The sequence below is a fragment of the Ovis aries genome, chromosome 7, assembly GCF_016772045.2.
Source record: "Ovis aries strain OAR_USU_Benz2616 breed Rambouillet chromosome 7, ARS-UI_Ramb_v3.0, whole genome shotgun sequence".
In the NCBI taxonomy this organism is placed as follows: Eukaryota; Metazoa; Chordata; class Mammalia; order Artiodactyla; family Bovidae; genus Ovis; species Ovis aries.
This window is the reverse complement of record NC_056060.1, coordinates 71,096,260-71,123,272: the sequence shown is the minus strand read 5'-3', so window position 1 is coordinate 71,123,272 and position 27,013 is coordinate 71,096,260. Positions and strand designations below refer to the sequence as shown.

Below are 27,013 nucleotides of genomic sequence, written 5' to 3'. Positions count from 1 at the left end.
TCCCGACCCAGGGATTGAACCTGGGTCTCCACTGCAGGCATATTCTTTACCACTGAGCCACCAGGGAATCAGAATCAGTTCAGTTGCTCAGTCATGTCTGACTTTTTGCGACCCAATGAACCACAGCATGCCAAGCTTCCCTGTCCATCACCAACTCCCAGAAATTGCTCAAACTCATGTCCGTTGAGTCGGTGATGCCATCCAATCATCTCATCCCTGCTGTCCCCTTCTCCTCCCACCTTCAATCTTTCCCAGCATCAGGGTCTTTTCCAGTGAGTCAGTTCTTCCCATCAGGTGGCCAAAGTATTGGAGTTTCAGTTTCAACATCAGTCCTTCCAATGAATATTCAGGATTGATTTCCTTTAGGATGGACTGGTTGGATCTCCTTGCAGTCCAACGGACTCTCAAGAGTCTTCTCCAACACCACAGTTCAAAAGCATCAATTCTTTGGCATTCAGCTTTCTTTATAGTCCAACTCTCACATCCAAACATGATTACTGGAAAAACCATAGCTTTGACTAGATGGACCTTTGTTGGCAAAGTAATGTCTCTGCTTTTTAATATGATGTCTAGGTTGGTCTATTAGCTTAGTTTATTTCAAACGACTGTTACATTCCAAAGAAACAGATTATACAGTAAATATAAATTTTATGGTAAAGGAAGAAAAAAGTAACTGCAATTTGATGGGAAGAAGTTATAAAGGAGCAAGGTTGCCAAGTCATGAAAACAAGGGCAGAATGCACAAGAATTGGTAAGAACTACAAAAGTAGCACTTCAAAGAGAGTGCAAGGCAAAACTAATCCAAAAGGAAGAACACAGAGAAAGTGGACACCCTATATAGTAGACTATTCATTCTCCTGGTGCTTACTGCATTAAGTAAGCTGTGTTCATGATCTGAATATGTGAGGTCGGCTGCAATTATCCCGTTACATAACACATTTACCTACTGGGAAAAATCATGTACCAACCAAATAACTTTCACATTATAGAGACAGCATCCCCTTATTTACCATTCAAATGTGAACTAATACATGTTATAGATGCATGTTCTAGAACAGGCAGTGTAACAGAATAGAACATATTTATTTCCTGCTTCAATCTGTGCTCCAGTTGTCAACTCTTTCCCTCACCCATTCCCTGGCTTGCTTTAACCAAGATTCCCAATGTTGGACATATATAAGTGATTGTATTTCCGGAACTCTCCTTTATTTTTCTCTGTATGTGTTTAATATTTTATCTTGAGAGTCAGGAAAAAACAGGGGTGGGTGTTTATCAGGATGGTTTTATAACAGCAGAGAAACTTAATATACATTCCCATTCTTAATTTTATTTTTTTTTCTTTTTTTTAAATATAAATTTATTTCTTTTAATTGGAGGCTAATTACTTTACAATATTGTATTGGTTTTGCTATACATCAACATGAACCATTCTTAACTTTAAAAGGTAGTTCTTTAGCTCTGTGATGACCTAGAGAGGTGGGATGGGGGGAGGGAGGCTCAAGAGGGAAGGGATGTATATATAATTATGACTAATTTATGTTGTTGTATAGCAGAAACCAACATAACATTGTAAAGCAATTTTCCACCAATTAAAAATTTTTAAAAAGATAGTACTTCATTTTTTTCTCTAAATCAAAATCAATGTCTCAATTTAATTTTTCTTACTATACTTCTAAGATAAAAATACTTCCCAACATTAGTCTATACCACATTTTTGCTATATTCAAGGCAAGTAGTACAAATTTTTAAAGGCACTGAAATTGAATAGCTTTAATACTGGCACAAACTTAGTAATATAAATTTTTGTACAAACTGTAAACTATGCATATGTGACATATAATCAAGTAACATGACAAATATTTCCTCCAATATTTCTAAAGCTATTATTAATCTCTAGAAATGTAACAAAGATCGAAATATGTTTTAATTCAGAAAAATCTATCAAACAAGTTTTCATCATTAAAAAGATGCAAATTATTGAATCAATGAAAAATCAAGGAAAAGTGTTTCCTTAAATAAGCTTTCTGTTTAAAATTTAAAATTTCTTCTGTCTCTTTTAAAGTAGTGGCCGTTATATTTATTCAAGTGTCAGATGTCAAAGTCATTCAGCCTCAAATGAGGCTCAGAATCATGTCTATGCTTCAATCCAGGGATTTTGCTAATGAAATAATTGGAAGATAGCACCCAAATTTAGCAACAATCTATTTATAAAAATAAGAAATGAAAAATTACCTAAATGCCTATTAGAGAACTAGTTAAATAATGATATGGAAAAATTTTAATGATGCTATAGATAAATATGAAAAGACAGCAAAATAAAGTTAAAAGAGGTAACATAATACAGCATAAGTGTTTTTGTAAAAATATATATTATACATGAAAATATGAAAAGGTCTAGAAGGCTATTTACCAAGGCTAAACCTGAGTTTACAAAGTATAGTCCCCAATCAACAGTATTAGCATCATTGCGGAATTTATTATTAATAGAAACGAAAATTCTAGGGTTGTACTCCAGCCCTACAGAATCAAAAACCCTGAAAGTAGAGCCGAACAATGTGCGCTTTAATAAACCCTCCAAGTGACTCTGATGTATGGCAAAGTTTAAGAATCATTACTCTAGATTCATTATTGGGATCAAGATCCCTTTGAGACCCTGATGAAAATTATGAACTTTTTCCCAGGAAAGTACCCAGTTGGACAAATGTTCAATTTTCTGTATATTTCAAAGATAAACATGGGCAGAGAGGCTGCCTGCAATAGTAATATACTATCCCCAAATGGGACATAGCCATTGAGCCCTAGGACATTTTACCTACAACAAACAACGCATACTTATTGCATATAAGTTGCTAAAATTAAATTGAGAAAAATGAAAGAACAAGAAAACTGTAAACCAATCCCTCAGTTCCGGCACACCAGTATTTCCTCTGGTTTGTCTTCACTTACTCAGATTCCAAAGCTGACACAAAATCTCCTGGGTTTAACTTTCCTAACTTCTGAACTTTACTGAGTTCATAGGCTGAACTTGTAGCCTTTGCAGTGGAGAATTCTCACATGATCACTATTCCATTTGACTATCAATCTGTGTACTTAATGGCCTTAAGAAATAACACTTTTCAGTAAACTTATTTTTATTTTTAATTAAAAAAAAATTTTGAAAACTGTGCATGTTTTAGAAACATGGAGCAAACTCATATCCCTACAATGTAAGCAGATTCCTTAGCTTATATTAAGAATGAATATCAAACTACAAAGACTTCAAGTCATGGTGTCATAAGAATACAAAGACTAAAAATTAAAAGATTTAATTAGGCAATCAGTAATCATCTCCTACTTTTATTTTTCCAAATGAACTGCTGGCATCTGTAGTAACATATGCATCTCATATGATAATGAATTTTAGCCATATAAAAATATTAATGCTATTCTAAGAAAAATATTTCAACTCTTTTTTAAAAACACTATATGCACACCTGCTATTCTCCTATCAATCCTAGCAGGAAACCATTTTTCCTCTACATCATGAGCAATAGAAATGTACTTATTAAAACATTAATCACAGTCCATTATATTCTGACTCACTGCCAAAAGTTCCCATTACATCACTGAAAATATCTATTAACCAAAACCTGCTTCTGACAAGTTACAGGAGTGTAGCATTCAGAATTTAGTAATGTATTATAAAAGTCAGTTTAAAAAGAACAGTTACACAATTGATTTTGCAGTGGCAGCAAAAATAATTAACTTTTTTTTGACATTTATTACCAAAAGGTTGATTTAACTGGTGTTTCTACTGTAAAATTATTTTAAAATTATTTCAAATTTCACCTAGCATTATTAAACACATTTACTATGGAAGAATTAAATACAGATGACTGTTTAAAGAATTTCAAAATGTGCTGAATACACCACTGTATGTAAAACTATATTGTCTTGTGTAAATATGGGACTTGTTTAGAGCCATGTCTCACAGGAAATTGTAGCAAATGAAAACCATCCCTGTTTTTCCACTCCCACTCTTTAGGATTTATGTCTTTACATTGAAAACCAGTAATAAAGAGAAACAAACAAACAAACAAAAAACATGGCAACAGTACCTTCAAACCAGAATAATGACAACACTGGACACTCTTATAATGCTAAAATAACTGAATATTATTAGAAGCAAAGCTTGGAGATATTCTGATTCTATACCAGCAGAACCAATTATCTAGTTTTCACTTGTTGGATATTTGTTTGGAGAGTGGTGACACTGACTTCTTCCAAACCAGGAGAAAGGTAGTTGACATTTAGCAATAAAGTACTAAGAAAAAAGCATAGGGAATATCGGTTATTATTTCCTGAGCATATTTAATACAAACCACTTATGGTTTATTGTGATTGTGAACACTGAAAAAAAGAAAAACTAAGCAGTAGACATGGGTAATTTTTTTCTTCTATTAACTGTGCTTTCAAAGTTTTCCTATAATGAATATACACTGTCTTTATAATAGGGAAAACTCAAAGAATTTATTTATTTTAATAGAAGCCCTTAAAGCCGCATGTGACAACTGAAGAATAAAAACCTTACTTGTCTTAATGCATTAGAGTGAACTGCATGTATTTTCTTTCAAACATAAATGTTTATAGTTTTTATTTCTAAAATAGGAGTAAATGACAATTTTTAGTAGCTTGTATAAAATCTAATGTTTCTGAAGCATGATGCTTAATTTAGTTGGAGAATTCATGGTAGAGGGATTCAGAGAAATTAAAAGCATGAATTATATCTTAGTTAAGAAGGGGACAGAAAAGGAAAACAGACCTAAGTTACAATCATAGAACATGATAACTATAAATTAGCAAAGTTCTTTAACCTAAGAGCCAACATGTTTTACATCTGAAAGGTTAAGAGAGTCACCAAGCTACACATGTCTAATAATTTCCTAACAACTCAATCTCCAGAGTACTTTTCCTCTTTTTGTTTTTTAAACATCAGTCTCTTCAAATGGAAATACAATTTCTACTACATACTCAAAGAAGACAGACTTACCTCTACTTGAAAGTGGTTTTTAAGAAAATATGACTCTTTTAGGGCATACCTCAAAAGAGTTACCTGAATTTTAGCATGTGATCCTGAGTTTTCACCAAGGAAATGAAGAATTAATGAGCTACTGTACACTTTACAGTACCCCCAATTAAAGGGCAAGTCAACATATAATTAAAGGGAGATTTCTGCTGATGTTTTTAAACACTCTCACTTTAGTATTATCCCTAGTGTGAATATAAATCTCTAGGTGATTAATTTTTGTTTTATGCTTATTACTAAAATTATTATTTACAAACTCAAAACTCCTTCTAAAAACACTTAACCATTTCCATTAAGTCTTCTTTAGAATAACTACAAACAAAAGATAAATGACAAGGGAATTCCTTGCAGTCCAGTGGTTAGGACTGTGCTCTCACTGTCAAGGGCGTTGCTTCAATCCCTGGTCAGGGAACTCAGATTCCACATGCTACTAAGCCAAAAAAAAAAAAGATAAAAGACAAATCCCTACCAGTTTACTCATCTCACTTCTTTATCTGTTTAAGCCTTTAACAATCACTCCTTGATGACTATTTCTGTTACACAATTTGACTAGTAAGTAATTCTCAATGGTATGATGTAAGTAAGTTAGATATTTTTATAGTTGCCATAAATTTGGACAGAAAACAAACTACAGGGTATGGTTACTCTTCACAGGTCTTTAAAAATCATCACACTTAATAAAACGTAGAGATTATAGAAACAGAAACAGTATTTAGATTAAAAGTTAATTTAAAAACTAATTTCATATATATCATACTAGACAATTAAATGACCAAGAGTACATAATTTGACATTGTTTTTATATTAAAATTAACTGTGCCTGAAAATGCAACTTGATCAGCACAGGGAAAAACAAACAAAATCAATCAACAAAATTAAGCTGGACGTAAACTTTAAAATGAGTTTAAGTTCAATATATACAGAGTTCATTACATATCAGCAATATTCTCAGTAAGAAATGTTAACTCCAATGGTAGCATTTGTCACTCAAATAGCTAATGTTTATACATCACTTATGTGTTAGATACTATTTCAAAGGTTTATCACTTATTAACTCATTTGATACGATTCCATGAGATAGGCACTAATATTATCCGTATCTTGAAAATGAGCAAATCAAGACACACAGAAATTAGTAAAGTGTCTAGGGAATTAAAATTAGTGAAAAACCCAGAAATCAAACTTAGGCAGTCTAGCTCCAGAGTATGTTCTCTTCTCTTACTAAAAAGTTAATGTGATAATAAGCCTTAAATACTTTGGTTTTATTGCATTTTATGTTTAATAAAATACAAGAGGAACAGGTGACATTATTCCTACTGGTAATTTATCATCCTGGTGATATTCATTAACCACACTAATTGTTAATCAGGTTGAGGCAGTATGTAATCCCAACTACTAAATGGCATTCCTTCTGTCTGTTAACTAGTTCTTCAGTTCAGTTCAGTTCAGTCGCTCAGTCGTGTCCGACTCTTTGTGACCCCATGAATCACAGCATGCCAGGCCTCCTTGTCCATCACCAACTCCTGGAGTTCATTCAGATTCACGTCCATCGAGTCCGTGATGCCATCCAGCCATCTCGTCCTCTGTCGCCCTCTTCTCCTCCTGCCCCCAATCCCTCCCAGCACCAGAGTCTTTTCCAGTGAGTCAACTCTTCACGTGAGGTGGCCAAAGTACTGGAGTTTCAGCTTTAGCATCATTCCTTCCAAAGAAATCCCAGGGCTGATCTTCAGAATGGACTGGTTGGATCTCCTTGCAGTCCAAGGGACTCTCAAGAGTCTTCTCCAACACCACAGTTCAAAAGGATCAATTCTTCGGCACCCAGCCTTCTTCCAACAGTCCAACTCTCACATCCATACATGGCTACTGGAAAAAGCATAGCCTTGACTAGACGGACCTTAGTCGTCAAAGTAATGTCTCTGCTTTTAAATACGCTATCTAGGTTGGTCATAACTTTCCTTCCAAGGAGTAAGCGTCTTTTAATTTCATGGCTGCAATCACCATCTGCAGTGATTTTGGAGCCCAAAAAAATAGTCTAACACTGTTTCCACTGTTTCCCCATCTATTTCCCATGAAGTGATGGGACCAGATGCCATGATCTTCGTTTTCTGAATGTTGAGCTTTAAGCCAACTTTTTCACTCTCCTCTTTCACTTTCATCAACAGGCTTTTTAGCTCCTCTTCACTTTCTGCCATAAGGGTGGGGACATCTGCATATCTGAGGTTATTGATATTTCTCCCAGCAATCTTGATTCCAGCTTGTGTTTCTTCCAGTCCAGTGTTTCTCATGATGTACTCTGCATATAAGTTAAATAAGCAGGGTGACAAGCGTTGGCCAATCAAAGTCAGACTCACTCAAGAAGTATCCACCTCCATTCATTCTTCCTTTGCCTCTAAAACTGATGTGACCTCTCCCTCTCCATTGGTACATAGAACCTTCTTTACTATTAAACAACAATAACAGTTAATATTTATTAAATGTTTCCTAGGAATCAAAAGCTTAAATGCTATAAACTAAGTTATATAAACAAAAAATCCTGAGAGATAGATTCTATTACCATCTTCATTTTACAAATAAGAAAAGTAAAGTTCAGAAAGGTCAAGTTCTCACAACTAAGAAACAGAGCCTGGATTTAAAACTAGGTATGTTTAACACTAAAGTCTATGCTGCTTAAGCCAAAAACAGTAACACTATGGCAGGATATATATTATACTCCATTGTATCCTATTTACTCACATACCATTGTATCCCATAATTTTATATCAATAGTTCTTTGTTGCACAAAATGATGACTTACATACTTTTATTTCCTAAAAATAAATTGGGCTTAATGAACATTTGATGAATAAATGGATGAGCGAACAGATGATTACTACAAAAGCCATATATCTTTATATCTATATATATAAACCAGATTAGCAATTCTCACACTTATTGGTCTTAAGACCTCTTTACACTCTTAAAAATTACTGAGGACTCCCAAGGAGATTTCATTTAGATGAGTTATATCTACTTACATTTTCTATATTTAAATTTAAAACTAAGAAATTGGAAAATATTTATTAATTCATTAAAAAATAACAGTTAAAGCCAAATAACATGTTAACACAAGTAACATACCATGTTAACACTAGTCAAAAGGAAAATATCACACTAATTAGATCTCATAGCAAAGAGTATTATCAGGAATAAAGGGTCATTTCATAATGATAAAGAAAATAAAAATTAAAACAACAACCCTAAACGTTTCTGTTTCTAGTAAAAGAGCATTCGGAAATGACATGAATTATTTACATTTTAAGAAAACCAATGGACTACAAAAAATTACTAGAACTAATGAGTTTTGCAATATTACAGGCTATAAAGTCAATATATAAAAATCTGCTCATTCTAGAAAAAAGCAATCATAAATTGAAAAAAAATTTTAAATACCATTTATAATAACAAACTATAAAATACTTAGGAGTAAATCTGACAAAATATATGCAAGACCTGCCCACCAAAATTGTACATTATTAAAAGAAATTAAAGAAGACCAAAATAAGTGGAAAAATAGACTCTGTTCATGAATCAAAAGACAGATATTTTAAGACAGAGCTAACTCCCTCCAAAATGATCTACTGATTCAAAATATTGGCAGATCTTATGAGCAAAGATACCTCAGGAGCACAAGAACACTTAAGGCACAGATACTGGTTTCTAACTGTTATTCAGTTGCTAAGTTGTGTCCAATTACCTGCAACCCCATGGACAGTAGGTAGCCTGCAACTCCAGCTTCCCTGTCTTTCACCATATCCCTGAATTTGTTCAAATTTACGTCCATTAAGCCAGTGACACCATCCAACCATCTCATCCTCTGTCGCCCCCTTCTCCTCCTGCCCTCAACCTTTCCCAGGGTCTTTTCCAATGAGTTTGCTCTTCACATCAGGTGGCCAAAGTATTGGAGCTTCAGCATCAGTACTTCCAATGAATATTCAGGGTTGATTTCCTTTAGGATTGACATTGACTGGTTTGATCTCCGAGCTGTCCAAGGAACTCTCATGAGTCTTCTCCAGAACCACAGTTCAAAAGCATCAGTTCTTCAGCACTCAGCCTTCTTTACGTCCAACTCTCACATCCAACATGACCACTGGAAAAACCATAGCTTTGACTAGACGGACCTTTGTCCACAAAGTGATGTCTCTGCTTTTTGATACACTGTCTAGGTTTGTCACAGCTATTCTTCCAAGGAGCAAGCATCTTTTAATTTGTGGCTGCAGTCACCATCTGCAGTGATTTTGGAGCTCGAGAAAATGAAATCTGACACTGTTTCCACTTTTTTCCAGTCTATTTGCCATGAAGTGATAGGACTGGATGCCATGATCTTCATTTTTTGAGTGCTGAGTTTTAAGCCAGCTTTTTCACTCTCTTTCACCCATTCACCTTCATCAAAAGGCTCTTTAGTTCCTCTTCACTTTCTGCCATTAAAGTGGTATCATTTGCATATCTGATGTTGTTGATATTTCCCCCTGCAATCTTGATTCCAGCTTGTGAGTTATCTAGTCCAGCATTTTGGTTTCTAATACTATTATCCAATAAAAGAAACCAAGGCTTCTTAGAGAAATGGTTCCTTCTAGAACAAAATCAAGAAATACATATACCAGGAGCTTGGAGCTTCTTGCAGTGGCAAAAGTAAAGATATACTTATAAAAAGATGCAATGATGAGAGAAAGGCAAATGGGCACCAGAGCCAACTAAAACATCTCAAATGGCCAAAATTGAATTATAATCCAAACTGTAAGATAAATATTCATTAGTCCTTAATGACAGGGGGAAAATGAATCAACAAACAGATGGAAGAGAAGAGACAAATCTCCAATGCAGAAGAATTCCAAATAGCTTACGTAGACACTACATCCTCAAGGAAAGTGACCGTTAATCCCCACCCCTCAAGTGTAGTCTGTGCATAGTGATTTTCTTCCAAAGAGTATAATAAAGACAGAAGGGATAAGAGTACATTACAGTGGACAAAGCTGACAAATAATACCTCAACCAGGTGATCAAGGTTAACATCAACAGTGATAAGACATGTTGATAGCATTTACTAAGACATAAGCTATGAACTTCCCTCATAGCTCAGTCAGTAAAGAATCTGCCTGCAATGCAGGAGACCCGGGTTCAGTTCCTAGGTTGGGAAGATTCCCTGGAGAAGGAAATGGTAATGTACTCCAGTATTCTTGCCTGGAGAATCCCATGGACAGAGGAGCTTAGTGTGCTACAGTTTATGGGGTCAAAAGAGTCGGGATATGGCTTAGCAACTAAACCACTAAGACATTCTAAAAACTATCTGACCAATACTCAGATCTGTCAAGGTAATCAAAATCAAGGAAAGTCTGAGAAACTGTCACAGCCAAGAGGAGCCTAAGGAGACATTCCTACATAATATAATGTGTACACTGGATGAGATCCCAGAACATAGACAGAACTTTAGGTAAAAATTAAAGAAACTGGATTCAAGTATGGACTCTAATTACAACTATCAATATCAGTTCATTAATTGTAACAAATAATAGGAGAAATCACAAGGGGTATATATAAATTCTCTATGCTATCTTTGCAATTTTTCTGTAAATCCAAAGATGTTCTAAAATCAAACTTTTCTGTGATTCCAACAGTCTTTTTTATAGAAACGAGCAATTTGATCCTAAAACTTACATAGGAATACAAAGAACCTAGAATAGCCAAATAACTTCAAAAAAAAAAAAAAAAGAGTAATTCGGAGGGCTCAAATTCAAGCTTTATAAAGCCAAAGTAATGAAGACAATATAATTTTCATATCAAGATCATAAAACAAATCATTAAAAGAGAACAGAGCTGAGAAACAGATCCAGACATTTATAAGGTACAGAAACAACTCAATATTCATGCTAAAAAAAAAAAAACAACTACTTCAAACCATACCTCTTACCATATATAAAAAAGAACTGTACATTACAGGTCTCTGACTCTGTGCAACCCCATAGATGGCAGCCCACCAGGCTCCCCTGTCGCTGGGATTCTCCAAGCAAGAACACTGGAGTGGGCTGCCATTTCCTTCTCCAACGTATGAAAGTGAAAAGTGAAAGTGAAGTCGCTCAGTCGTGTACATTACAGGTCTAAATGATGCTAATCCCCAAAATATAAAATTTCTGGAAGAAATTATTTTGACCTTGAAAAAGGCAAAAAATTTCTTAGCTGTAAGACCAAAACCAAGATCCATAAAAGGACAAAGACTCGTAATTCGAAAAGATACATGCACCCCAATGTTCATAGAAGCATTATTCACAATAGCTAAGACGTGGAAGCAACCTAAATGTCCATCAACAGAGGGAAGGATAAGGAAGATGTTATATATATATACACACACAATGGATTATTACATACCCATTAAAAATGAAATATTGCCATTTGCAGTAATATGAATGGACCTAGAGAATATCATACTAAGTGATGGACCTAGGAATATCATACTTAGTGAAGCCAGTTAGACAGAGAAAGATAAGTATTATATGATATCATTTATATATTGAATCTAAAAAATAATACAAATGAACTTATTTACAAAACAAAAACAGACTCACAGATATAGAGAGCAAACTTATGGTTACCAAAGGAGAAAGGGGAGGTGGAGAGACAAATTAAGAGGTACAGGATTAACATATAAACACGACTATATACAAAACAGATAAACAATAAGGATTTATTGCATGGCACAAGGAACTATATTCAATAGTTTATAATAATGTATAATGAATAAAAATCTAAAATATATATGTAAGAATACAATTATATCTGTATCTATAAAGTGAATCACCTTTCTGTACACCTGAAGTTAACATAATAACATAAACCAATTATACTTCAATATTTAAATTAATTTTTAAAAATATGATCCATAAAAGAAAAAATTATTTATTGGACTTCATAAAAATTTAAACTTCTGCTCTCCTAAAGACACTGTTAAGAGACTAAAACACAAGTCAAGGACTGAGAGAATATATTTGCAAACTACATATCTTATGAAGAGACTATATAAAAATTGGAATCCAGAAACCACAAAAAGCTCTCAAAATAAAAGAACAAACTCAATAAAGAAAAGGGCAAAAGACTTCAACAGACACTTTGCAAAGAAGATATATGGATGGCAAATAAACAGATGAAAAAATTTTCAGCATCACTAATCATTAGGGAAATGAAGGCTAAAACAATGATATTAAGCTTCCTGGATGGCTCAGACCGTAAAGAATCTGCCTGCAATGCAGGAGACCCAAGTTCAACCCCTGGGTCAGGAAGATCTCCTGCAGTGGGAAATGGCAACCAATTCCGGTATTCTTGCCTGCAGAATCACAGGAACAGAGGAGCCTGGCAGGCTACAGTCCATGGGTCGTGAAGAGCCGGACATGACTGGGTGACTAACACACACAACACACCACACATTTATTAGAATAACTAAAATTTTAAAGATTGACAATACCAAGTACTGGTGAGAATGGAAGGCAACTGGAACTCACATACACTGCTGATAGAAATGTAAAATGGCACAATCTCTTCGGAAAGCAATTCGTCAGTGTCTTCAAAACTTAAATATACATGTACATATGATACAACCATTTCACTCCTAGGTATTTACCCACGAATAAAAGACTTGCGTGTGAATGTTCATATCAGCTTTGTTTTATTAGCCCCATACCAGAAGAAAACAACCCAAATATTCAACAACAAGAAAATAAACGGAAAGAAAACTTTGGGACATACATATAATGGAACAGTAATAAAAAAAGTCGTGTCCGACTCTTGGCGACCCCATGGACTGTAGCCTACTAGCTCCTCTGTTCATGGGATTTTCCAGGCAAGAATACTGGAGTGGGTTGCCCTTTCCTTCTCCAGGTAATCTTCCCAGTCCAGGGATCGAACCCACATCTCCCGCATTGCAGGCAGACACTTTACCATCTGAGGCACCAGGGAAGAACTAATAAAAAAGGAATGACCATTGATGCACTACAACAAGGATGAATCTCAAAACAATTATTCTGTGTGAAAGAAGCCGGACAAAGAAAAGAATACATTTTGCTCAATTCAATTTATATAAAACTGTGAAAACAGCAAAACAATCTACAGTTACAGAAAGTATATGAGTGGTTTCTTGGTTGGGGACTGACAGGTGTGAAGGTGAAATTATAAAGGGATACCAGCAAACTTCTGGGGATGAAGGACATGTTCATTATCTTGATTACAGACATGATTTCATAATCATATACATATGTCGATGTTCATAAACTACACATTTTAAATACATGCTGTTTACTGTATGTCAATTTCAGTAATGTTGCATAAAAGCAGAATACATAAATTCTAAACTGCCATAATTAAAATACCATATAGATACATTAATATTTTCAAAATATAAGATAATCGAATCTTAGTCATCTTATTTTCAGTATAGCTTGAAACATATTATGGTTTTATCATCTTATAAATTATTTCATTCATTTGCCATAGGCTGAAAAAAAGGAAATAAGAAACAAGAGTGATGGAATCATCTGAAAAATGATACAATAGGTAAAATAATCACAATAATTATACCAACCTTCAGTTTTATTACTGCAGTGCCCAAATTACTACTTTGAACTGAACTTAAGAGGTACAAGTCAATGATTTTTGAATTAGTAAATTTACAGAACAGTACACTCATCAATACAATCCAATTTTAGAACATTTTCATCGACCCAAAACAGATCCCTGATTCCCAATTGCAGTCACTCAAGTGTGCATTTTCTAAGGACTAAAACAAAACATTACCTTCTCATGCAGACATTAAAGAGAATGAATTTCACTCCACCATAATATGGGATAAGAACTTTAACTATATATTTTGATTAAGGATGTGTGTCACTATTTTTTTATGATGTTTGTGTACCATCAGTTTTATACAACTTGTTACAGTTTTTAAGTAAATGAATACTATAGGCAGGTACATACACAAAGCATTTTGAAGGAAGGAGATGATGTAGAAATGATTAATTAATTGGATTGGTCATTCAAACTGACCAATCCAATAAATCTTTTATAAATCTAAAAATGAGAACCTTTTACAATTACATGGTAAAGAGATAGTGATCCTCTCTTCAATCAAATTACATGGCATCAAAGTTTCAAAAGTATTTAATTTTGACACTATAAATACAAAAAAATAAGTTTGAACCTATTATTGATGCATTTTATTTTGATGATATAAATGTAAGTAGAGCAAGAGGCAGTGATAAGTGAGAATCTACCAAAGATAAAGATATATCTGAAATCTAGATTCTGTATTTACAAAATGTATATGTTCTATGTTCATGCATGACCATCGATCGGTGGTTAGTTGCATTCAAAGGATGTTGTCAATTTTGGTTATATACTGTTGAAAAAAAGAATATATGGAATAAAAATTTGATTATCCTATGTCAAAATCTCTGCTAAATTTTCTAATAAAGGTTTTTCCACTATTTATTTATACTTAATAAATTTTCATTCCAATCCCAAAGAAAGGCAATGCCAAAGAATGTTCAACTACTGCACAACTGCACTCATCTCACACACTAGCAAAGTCATGCTCAAAATTCTCCAAGCTAGGCTTCAAAAGTACGTGAACCAAGAACTTCCAGATATTCAAGCTGGATTTAGAAACGGAACAGTAACCAGAGGAACAGATTTATCATCTAGGTCTAATGGACCCTTTCAATTTTTTTGTAATTTTAAGTTACTCTATGAATAATTCACAGATGTAAGAATGAATCAGTTCAGTACAGTTGCTCAGTCGTGTCCGACTCTTTATGACCCCATGGAAGGCAGCACACTAGGCCTCCCTGTCCATCACCAACTCCTGGAGTCTGCTCAAACTCATGTTCATCAAATCACTGATGCAAATCCAACTATTTCACTCTGTTGTCGCCTTCTCCTACCCTCAATCTTTCCCAGCATCAGGATCTTTTCAAAGTCCATTCTTCACATCAGATGGCCAAAGTAATGGAGTTTCAACTTCAGCATTAGTCCGTCCAATGACTATTCAGGACTGATTTCCTTTAGGATGGACTGGTTGGATCTCCTTGCAGTCCAAGAAATTCTCAAGTTTTTTTCCAACACCACAGTTCAAAACAATCAATTCTTTGTCTCTCAGCTTTCTTTATAGTCCAGCTCTCACACCCATACATGACTACTGCAAAAACCATAGCTTTGACAAGATGGACCTTTGTCAGCAAAGTAATGTCTCTGCTTTTTAATATGCTGTCTAGGTTGGTCATAGCTTTTCTTCCAAGGAGCAAGCGTCTTTTAATTTCATGGCTACAATTACCATCTATAGTGATTTTGGAGCCCAAGAAAATAAAGTCTGACACTGTTTCCCCATCTATGTGCCATGAAGTGATGGGACCAGATGCCCCGATCTTCATTTTCTGAATGTTGAGTTTTAAGCCAACTTTTTCACTCCCCTGTTTCACTTTCATCAAGAGGCTCTTTAGTTCCTCTTCACTTTCTGCCATAAGGGTGGTATCATCTGCATATCTGAGGTTATTGATATTTCTCCCAGCAACCTTGATTCCAGCTTGTGCTTCTTCCAGCCCAGCATTTTGCATGATGTACTCTGCATAGAAGTTAAATAAGCAAGGTGACAATATACAGCCTTGACATACTCCTTTCCTGATATGGAACCAGTCTGTTGTTCCATGTCCAGTTCTAACTGTTGCTTCTTGACCTGCATATAGATTTCTCAGGAGGCAGGTAAGGTGGTCTGGTATTCCCATCTCTTTCAGAATTTTAAACATTTTTCTGTGATCCACACAGTCAAAGGCTTTGGCATAGTCAATAAAGCAGAAGTAGATGTTTTTCTGGAACTCTCTTGCTTTTTCGATGATCCAGCAGATGTTGGCAATTTGATCTCTGGTTCCTCTGCCTTTTGTAAATCCAGCTTGAACATCTGGAAGTTCACGGTTCACATATTGCTGCAGCCCAGCTTGCGGATTTTTGAGCACTACTTTGCTAGTGTGTGAGATGAGTGCAATTGTGCAGTAGTTTGAACATTCTTTGGCATTGCCTTTCTTTGGGATTGGGATATAAACTGACCTTTTCCAGTCCCATGGCCACTGCTGAGTTTTCCAAATTTGACGGCATATTGAGTATAGCGCTTTAACAGCATCATCTTTTAGGATTTGAAATAGCTCAGCTGGAATTCCATCACCTCCACTAGCTTTGTTCCCTGCGTAGAGAACACCCCCCTAGAGAAGGAAACGGCAACCCATTCCAGTATTCTTGCCTGGAGAATCCCACGGACAGAGGAGCCTTGTGGGCGACAATCTATGTGGTCGCAAAGAGTTGGATATGACTGAGAGACTAATACTAACATTGGAAGCTTACTTACATGCTATGAAATTTAAAAGTAATAACAGCAATTGTTTAGAACATGGACCAAAAGAAGACATTTTTAGGAAGAAGTATTTGAGATCTAACATTGTTCAGAACTGCTAATATCTTTTAATTGGCTTTCTTCTATTATTTTTTTCAATTCTCTATAGACAATGCAACCCTACTGCCTGTACCTGTAACAGACCATTCGTACCATCCCACCCTCGTACATCTCTGCTGTCAAGGCAGCTTTACCTGAGCTCCGACTCAAAGGCCTATGACTCACAATGCCCTCAGTGCTATTTCCCTCATGGGGAAAAAATGGAGACTGAAACCTTGGCTCGTATTTAGCACAGGATAATTTTGTTTTCATTTTTTTGAGAATAAAACAAAAAAAGTTGCTACATAATTTGAATCAGTTGCCTTATAAAACACTATCTGAAAATAAAATAATCTAAAGCCAGTCACAGAGAAGGCAATGGCACCCCACTCCAGTACTCCTGCCTGGAAAAGCCCATGGACAGAGGAGCCTGGTAGGCTGCAGTCCATGGGGTCGCTGAGGGTCAGACACAACTGAACGACTTCACTTTCACTTTTCACTTTCATGTATTGGAGAAGGAAATGGCAACCCACTCTAGTGTTCTTGCCTGGAAAATCCCAGGGACAGGGAAGCCTGGTGGGCTGCCATCTATGGCGTCACATAAAGTCGGACACGACTGAAGTGACTTAGCAGCAGCAGCAAATCCTAAAGGAAATCAAACCTGAATACTCATTGGAAGGACTGATGCTGAAGTTGAAGCCCCGATACTATGTCTACCTGATGCGAAGCGCCAATTCATTGGTAAAGATCCTGATACTGGGAAAGATTGAAGGCAAAAAGAGAAGAGGGTGGCAGACAATGAGATGGTTGGATGGAATCACCAATTCAAGGGACATGAACTTGGGCAAACTCCGGGAAACAGCAAGGCACAGGGAGGCCTGGAATGCTGCAGTCCATGGAGTCACAAAGAATCGGACACGCCTTAGCAACTAACAACAACAAAAGCATAATGAAAATTAAGCTCAGTCATATTTTGAAAACTCTGTATATAGGATGCCCTTGGCTGTAAGGTACAGGAGAGAAAACGTACTAAGAAACTAAAAACGTAGTCCTAGCTTTGCACTACGCAAAGACATGACTATGAGTACAGAAGAGGTTTCTTCTTTGGCTCCTCCTGTAGTGAACTCATGACAGTTCATGCTCCCATAAAAAAGGAGAACTGCTAAGGATCTTTTCCCAGTTCTTGCAGCTCTTTAGACACATATTTTATTTCAATATTTGATAAATAACTAAACTTAAAGCAACTCACACAACTATCTGCCTCAGAGAACCCTTCCCCCTAATCTCCCTTATCATATTTAAATGGCAACTTTTACCTCAGATATAACCCTGGGAGGAACTTTTTTGTAACACCCCCACCAACACACACACATATCCAATCCATCAAAAATTCAATATTTTATCCCATCAAAATTATATTCATAACTTGACCACTTCTTCGCAATTACACTGTTACCACCTTAGTATAAGCCCCTACAATCTTATTCAAGACAGTTGCAAGTTTTCTTGCTTTCAATCCACCATCCATTCTCCTATACAGACCCTTCTAAATATAAGTCATATGACACCTTTGTTCAAAATTCTATGACTTCTCATCTTCTTGACAATACAAAGCCCAAGTCTTAGCCATCAGCTAAAAAAAAACCCTATATAATCTAACTAGGCCCAATCTGCCTTCTTACACAAAAAACCTGCTACCACTCTGACCTTATCTCCTACCATTCTCCAATTCATGCTCTTGCAGACACTGGACTCCTTTCTCATCCTTATATACACGTCCACCTCCGGGCCACTGCACTTATAGTTCCTCTGCCCTTCCTCATAACATCACATGATTAGCTTCTTTGCTTAATTCATGTCTATTCAAATATCACCCTACAAAAGATTCCACTGTTACCTATGTAAAAACGGCATTCTACACCAGTCACTACATATCCCTTTATCCTGCTGTATTTGTCTCCAAACTACTGCCATCTGACAAATTCATCAGTGTGCTTATATTGTTCACTTCATCCCAATACAATCTAAGCTTCATGACAGTAGGTGTCTTCTCTGTTTTGTTCACTGTTGTTTTCTTAGTACCTAGAAGAGTAACTGACACAGAGGAGGTGCTTCATAATCAAACGAATAATAATCAAATGAATAACAAAAGTAAAAGAACTGATAAATAATCAATTCTTTTCTCAAATAGCATGAGCTAAATACTACAAAGCTTCATTTCCCAATGGAGACAATTACATATAGATATACAGAGTCAATTGAATTTTACGGTGATTTGGTAGAAACTGAGCAAATTCCAATAATAAATGGAATTTCCTTTTTTAGGGTCCTGTATAAATCTGAATTAAAACTATATTTCATTGTAATAATTTATAGTTATAATTTAATTACTAAACTAAATAATTTACTAATTTATTGCTGCTCTTCTGAGCTTAGAGTATATATTTAATTAATACTATGATTTAATAGTCTTAAAGCCCTCACTACAAAAGACTATTCTGGAATCAACTGCATAATTACATTTCCTCAGTGACCTTGTAATCTTGTGAGCATTTACTCTAGACTAAACAGCCTCATTCAGCTGTCCTGTGTCTAACTGTCGATGAAAGAAGCTTGTTTGACAACTGCTTCAGGCAGAAACATATTTTTTTCCATGACTGCAAAAAAAGATTTAAAACTTACCAGACTAGTGCCAGACTAGACCTTTAAGCACAAGGTTCATGATAGATGTGTGACTTGATTTCTAATTCAAATGCCAACAAAAACAGATAGTAAAGACATTTTGCTGTCATAGCCATAAGAAGTTAATTTAGTAATACTTTTATAATTACAACAAAGTATATATGATACTATATACACATATATATTGCAGTTTTTGTGAATTCTGTACTTCTCCATATTCTTTGATTTTCTGGTGCCCTTGAGAATTTTTCTAAAACTAATATGCAAACTTTAATGTACATAATTAAAAACAAAGCCAACAAAACAAATACTTTTATCTATCCTTTGACAATACAAGTATAATAAGTCAATAGGTAAAGACATTGACCAAAAAAACAGAAATTCTACAACATGGTTTAAAAAGAATTTCAACATAAGAAAGAAAAATCACTTAATCAACCAACATGATACTAATTGATGAAAGACTTGAAGCATTCACCAAAAAAACAAGACACAAGAAAAACTGCAGTCATCCGAAATGTGTAACACAAGTTCTAGTCAAATGCAATAAAATATGAAACTGAAATCAGACTCAGAGCATTTAAAATAAAAAATGCATTATTTTCAGATGACTGGCTTCCAGATAGAAAACCTCATCACCATAAAGAACAAGTAAATTTTTCAGTAAACAGATATATACAAAATGAAAACATATTTAACCAAGAACCAGTAAGAAAGCATAATGAAAACAATTTTATAACTACATTATCCTAACTATGATATAACAAAAACTAATTTCCAAGAAATGTGTAAGATATATGAAAACTCAATAAATTTTAAACTTGTCAGTTTAAAGTAATTCCAAACGAAATATCAAAAATCGTAGTGCTTGGGTGAATCTATGGGGTAATAAGGATGGCCATGTCTTACTTCTTAAGGTGTCTGGGCTTGCTTTGCTATATTACTTGCTTCATAATATCCTGTAATGAAAAATTTCAAATGTACAGAAAATTTGAAAGAACTATATGGCGCTTTTTTGCTTTGGCTACCAAAGTTTACTTGGAAGAATAAATGTTTAAAGATCCTAAAACACTTTGAAAAACATAAAGAGCAAAGGAAGACTTGCCCCACTGTGGTAGGCAGATTCTGAGACAGCCCCCAAGATTCCCACCCCATTGTGCGCAACTTTACATGATTGTATCCTCATGGATATGATGAATTTCAATCCTTAGATTATATTATATGGCAAAAGGAATTCTGGGGATGTAACTAAGATCTCAAATTGGTTGATTTTGAGTTAATAAAAAGGGAGATTATCTAAGTAGACCAAACTTAAACAGGTAGGAGCCCTTAAAAAAGCAAGAGATTCAAAAAGATTTTCTCCCACTAGCACTGAAAAAGATGAAAGACACTGTGAGTTCTAAATCGGCAAGAAACCTAATTCTACCAATAGTATGAATCAGCTTGAAAGACAACCACCAAACCTCACTAACATGGACCCACAGAACCTGCTGACACTTTGATTGCAGCCACATGCACTCTGAGTATAAGATCCAAGTAACCCATGTCCAGACTCATAATTTGCAGACACTGATAATAAATAAGATAAAGTGGATACTGTTTTAAGCCACTTAAGTGTGTGGTAATTTAATGCATAGCCACAGAAAATAAATATATGACTAACACTAAAACATATCATGAATTTAAAAGAATAAGAAAGTGATGTACTTAAATAACTGAAATACAGATTAATGGAAAAGAAAGGTCAGTGGACCAAAAATCATAGAATGTTAATCTAAAACATCAAGAGAGTGGGAAAAAAAAGACAAATGAATAAATTATGCTGGGCCAATTGATTTACTAGTTGAAAAAAATGGAGTAAAGATTCTTTTATGTTCCTTACAAATAAAATACATTCCACATGGATTGTGATTACATGTAAATATTGAAGATACCAAAAAATTAGAATATAAATAAATATATATAAAGCTTTGTGTTGATTTAGGACTTCCTAAGTATTAGAGCAACTAAAAATTGGCAGAACATCATTAAAATATTTTACTGCTCAAAGATTAAGCTTACTTCACATAAAGCAACCCAAATGTCCATCAACAGATGAATGGATAAAGATATATGTATACACACACACCCACACACAAACACAATGGAATATTAGTCAGCCATTAAAAAGAATGAAATCCTGCCATATGCAATAATGTGGATGGACCTAAAGAGTATTATACTTAGTGAAATAAGTCAGACAAAGACAAAAACTCAGTTATATATATGCAGAATCTGAAACATAAAACAAATGAATGCACATAACAAAACAGAAACAGTCTCACAGATACAGTAAACACACCTGCGATATGAAAGGTGAAGGAAGTATGAAGAAGCAGTATACAGGTATAGGATCAAGAAAAAAGGTACTCGATGAGATGGATCTCACTGATACCTTCAGCACATTCCATCCAAATGTAAAAGAATACACCTTCTTCTCAAGTGCACATGGAACATTCTCCAGGATAGACCACATCTTGGGTCACAAACCAAACCTCAGTAAATTTAAGAAAGTTGAAATCAAGCATATTCTCTGACCACAACACTATGAGACTAGATACCAATTACAAGAAAAAAACTGTAAGAAACACAAACACATGGAGATTAAACAACACATTTCTAAATAACCAACAGGTTACTGAAGAAAAAAAAATCCAAAAATTTCTAGAAACAAATGACAATAAAAACATGACTCTAAGAGGGAAGTTCATAGCAATACAATCCGATCTCAAGAAGTAAGAAAAACATCGAATAAACAACTAACCTTACACCTAAAACAACTGGAAAAAAGAACAAAAAAAAAAAAACCCAAAATAAGTAAAAGGAAAGAAATCATAAAAATCCAAGCAGAAATAAATGAAAAAGAAATGAAAGAAACAATACTAAAGATTAATAAAACTAAAAACTGGTTTTTTGAGAAGATAAACAAAACTGACAAAGCTTTAGCCAGACTCATCAAAAAAAAAAAAAAAAGAGAGAGAGCGAAGAATCAAATCAACAAAATTAGAAATGAAAAAGGAGAGGTTACAACAGACAATGCAGAAATACAAAGGATTGTAAGAGACTATTAAGAACACCTATACAGCAATTAAGTGGATAACCTGGAAGAAATGGACAGATTCTTAGAAAACTTCAATCTTCCAAGACTGAAACAGGAAGAAATCGAAATTATGAACAACCCAATTACAAGCACTGAAATTAAAGCTGTGATCAAAAATCCACCCAAAAAACCAAAGTCCAGGACCAAACGGCTTCACAGGAGAATTCTATCAAGCATTTAGAGGAGAGCTAATGCCTATCCTTCTAAAACTTTCAAAAAATTGCACAGGAAGGAACACTTCCAAACTCACTCTACAAGGTCACCATCACGCTGATACCAAAACCAGACAAAGACAACATGAAAAAAGAAAACTACAACCCAATATCACTAATAAACATAGATGCAAAATTCCTCAACATAATTTTAGCAAACAATTCAAAACCACATCTAAAAGCTCATACACCATGATCAAGTTGGGTTGATCCCAGGAATGCAAATCAATCAATGTGATACACCATAATAACAAATTGAATGATAAAAACCATATGATCATCTCAATAGATGCAGGAAAAGCCTTTAACAAAATTCAGCATCCATTTATGATTAAAACTCTTCAAAAAATGGGCACAGAAGGAACTTACATCAGTTGAGTTCAGTCACTCAGTTGTGTCCAACTCGTTGTGACCCCATGAACCATAGCATACCAGGCCTTCCTGTCCATCACCAACTCCCAGAATCCACCCAAACCCATGTTCATTGAGTCGGTGAAGCCATCCAACCATCTTATCCCCTGTCATCCCCTTCTCCTCCTGCCTTCAATCTTCCCAACATCAGGGTCTTTTCCAATGAGTCAGCTCTTCCATAAGGTGGCCAAAGTATTAGAGTTTCAGCTTCAACATCAGTCCTTCCAATGAACACCCAGGACTGATCTCCTTTAGGATGGACTGCTTGGATCTCCTTGCAGTCCAAAGGACTCACTAAGTCAGCATTTTTCACAAAACTAGAACAAAAAATTTCCCAGTTCATATGGAAACAAAAAAGACTCTGAATAGCCAAAACAGTCTTAAGAAAGAACAATGGAGCTGGAGGAAATCAATCTTCCTGACTTCAGATTATGCTACAAAGCTACAGTCATCAAGACAGTATGGTATTAGCACAAAAACCGAAACATAGACCAATGGAACATGATAGAAAGCCCAGAAATAAACCTATGCACCTATGGGTACCTTATTTTTGACAAAGGAGGCAAGAATATACAGTGGGGCAAAGACAACCTCTTCAATAAATGGTGCTGGGAAAACTAGACAGCTACATGTAAAATTACATGAAATTACAACACTTCTTAACACCATACACAAAGATAAACTCAAAATGGATTAAAGACCTAAATATAAGACCAGAAACTATAAATTATCCTGGGGAAAACATAGGCAGAACACTCCATGACATGAATCAAAGCAAAATCCTCTATGATCCACCTCCTAGAAAAATGGAAATAAAAACAAAAGCAAGGGGGACCTGATTAAACTTAAAAAGCTTTTGCACGGCAAAGGCAACTATAAGCACAGTGAAAAGACAAGCCTTCAGAATGGGAGAAAATAATAGCAAATAAAAAAATGACAAAGGATTAATTTCCAAAATATATAAGCAGCTCATACAACTCAATGCCAGAAAAACAAACAACCCAATCAAAAAGTCGGAAAAAGATCTAAACAGACATTTCTCCAAAGAAGACATACAGATGGCTAACAAACAGATGAAAAGATGCTCAACATCTCTCATTATTCAGTTCAGTTGCTCAGTCGTATCTGACTCTTTGCAACCCCATGAATCACAGCACACCAGGCCTCCCTGTCCATCACCAACTCCCGGAGTTCACTCAGACTCACGTCCATCGAGTCCATGATATGATCCAGCCGCTCATCCTCGGTCGTCCCCTTCTCCTCCTGCCCTCAATCCTTCCCAGCATCAAAGTCTTTTAGAATGAATCAAATCTTCCCATGAGGTAGCCAAAGTACTGGAGCTTCAGCTTTAGCATCATTCCTTCCAAAGAAATCCCAGGGTTGATCTCCTTCAGAATGGACTGGTTGGATCTCCTTGCAGCCCAAGGGACTCTCAAGAGTCTTCTCCAACACCACAGTTCCAAAGCATCAATTCTTCAGCGCTCAGCCTTCTTCACAATCCAACTCTCACATCTCTCATTATTAGAGAAATGCAAATCAAAACTACAATGAGATATCATCTCGCACCAGTCAGAATGGCTATCATCAAAAAGCCTATAAACAATAAATGCTGGAGAGGGTGTGAAGAAAAGGGAATGCCCTTGCACCGGTGGTGGGAATATACATTGATACAGTCACTATGGAAGACAATATGGAGATTCCTTCAAAAACTAGGAATAAAACCACAGTATGACCCAGCAATCCCACTCCTAAACATATACTCTGAGGAAATCAAAACTAAGACACATGCGTCCCATGTTCATTGCAGCACTATATACGATAATTAGAACATAGAAGCAATGTAGAGGTCCATCAACAGATGAACTGGTAAAGAAATTGTGGCAAAAAAAAAAATTAAAAAAAAAAAAAAGAAATTGTGGTAAAGATATTAAGACGAGGTGGCAAGAATACACAGAAGAACTGTACAAAAAAGATCTTCACGACCCAGGTAATCATGATGATGTGATCACTAATCTAGAGTCAGACATCTTGGAATGTGAAGTCAAGTGGGCCTTAGAAAGCATCAACACGAACAAAGCTAGTGAAGTTGATGGAATCCCAGTGGAGCTGTTTCAAATCCTGAAAGATGATGCTGTCAAAGTGCTGCATTCGATATGCCAGCAAATTTGGAAAACTCAGCAGTGGCCACAGGACTGGAAAAGGTCAGTTTTCATTCCAATCCCAAAGAAAGGCAATGCCAAAGAATGCTCAAACTACTGCACAATTGCACTCATCTCACATGCTAGTAAAGTAATGCTCAAAATTCTCCAAGCCAGGCTTCAGCAATATGTGAACCATGAACTCCCTGACATTCAAGCTGGTTTTAGAAAAGGCAGAGGAATCAGAGATCAAATTGCCAACATCTGCTGGATCATCAAAAAAGCAAGAGAGTTCCAGAAAAACATCTATTTCTGCTTTATTGACTATGCCAAAGCCTTTGACTGTGTGGATCACAGAAAAGTGTTTAAAATTCTGAAAGAGATGGGAATACAGACCACCTGACCTGCCTCTTGAGAAATCTGTATGCAGGTCAGGAAGCAACAGTTAGAACTGGACATGGAACAACAGACTGGTTCCACATAGGAAAAGGAGTACATCAAGGCTGTATATTGTCATGCTGCTTATTTAAATTATATGCAGAGTACCTCATGAGAAACACTGGGCTGGAAGAAACACAAGCTGGAATCAAGATTGCCGGGAGAAATATCAGTAACCTCAGATATGCAGATGACACCACCCTTATGGCAGAAAGTGAAGAGGAACTAAAAAGCCTCTTGATGAAAGTGAAAGAGGAGAGTGAAAAAGTTGGCTTAAAGCTCAACATTCAGAAAACGAAGATCATGGCATCCGGTCGCATCACGTCATGGGAAATAGATGGGGAAACAGTAGAAACAGTGTCAGACTATTTTGGGGGGCTCCAAAATCACTGCAGATGGTGACTGCAGCCATGAAATTAAAAGATGCTTATTCCCTGGATGAAAAGTTATGACCAACCTAGATAGTATATTCAAAAGCAGAGACATTACTTTACCGACGAAGGTCCGTCTAGTCAAGGCTATGGATTTTCCTGTGGTCATGTATGGATGTGAGAGTTGGACTGTGAAAAAGGCTGAGTGCCGAAGAATTGATGCTTTGGAACTGTGGTGTTGGAGAAAACTCTTGAGAGTCCCTTGGACTGTAAGGAGATCCATCCAGTCCATTCTGAAGATCAACCCTGGGATTTCTTTGGAAGGAATGATGCTAAAGCTGAAGCTCCAGTACTTTGGCCACCTCATACAAAGAGTTGACTCATTGGAAAAGACTCTGATGCTGGGAGGGATTGGAGGCAGGAGGAAAAGGGGACGACCCAGGATGAGATAGCTTGATGGCATCACGGCCTCGATGGACGTGAGTCTGAGTGAACTCCGGGAGTTGGTGACAGACAGGGAGGCCTGGCGTGCTGCGATTCATGGGGTCACAAAGAGTCAGACACAACTGAGCGACTGAACTGATACACAATGGAATATTACTCAGCCATAAAAAAGAACAAATTTAAGTCAATTCTGATGAGGTGGATGAAGCTAAAACCTATTATACAGAGTGAAGTCAGAAAGAGAAAGATAAACATCATATTCTAACATATATATATGGAATCCTGAAAAATGGTACTGAAGAACTTGTTTACAGGGCAGCAGTGGAGAAACAGACATAGAGAATAAATTCATGGACATGAGGAGAGGGGAGGAGAGGGTGAGATGTATGGAAAGGGTAACATGGAAACATATTACCATATGTAAAATAGATAGCCAATTGGAATTTGCTCTATGGTTCAGGAAACACAAACAGGGGGTCTGCGTCAATCTAGATTGGTGGAATGGGGTGGGATATGGGAGGCAGGTTCAAAAGGGAGAGGATATGTATATACCTATGACTGATTCATGTTGAGGTTTGACAGAAAACAACAAAATTTTGTAAAGCAATTATCCTTCAAT

The 27,013-nt window shown here is 35.8% G+C and overlaps 1 protein-coding gene across 6 annotated transcripts in view; it reads right to left on the bottom strand.

Annotated features, from left to right (window-relative positions):
* Positions 1 to 27,013, bottom strand: part of MNAT1 (MNAT1 component of CDK activating kinase) — a 221,178-nt gene that overhangs the window by 57,252 nt on the left and 136,913 nt on the right. Inside the window, exon 8 of one of the 6 annotated variants that reach the window (XM_060418137.1) lies at positions 1,205 to 7,358. The exons of the other annotated variants lie outside the window; for them this stretch is intronic. Coding sequence (XP_060274120.1) covers positions 7,286 to 7,358 — 73 coding nt within the window. The 3' untranslated portion in view covers positions 1,205 to 7,285. Of the gene's footprint in view, positions 1 to 1,204; positions 7,359 to 27,013 lie in introns of those variants that run through there. 6 annotated transcript variants of the gene reach the window in all.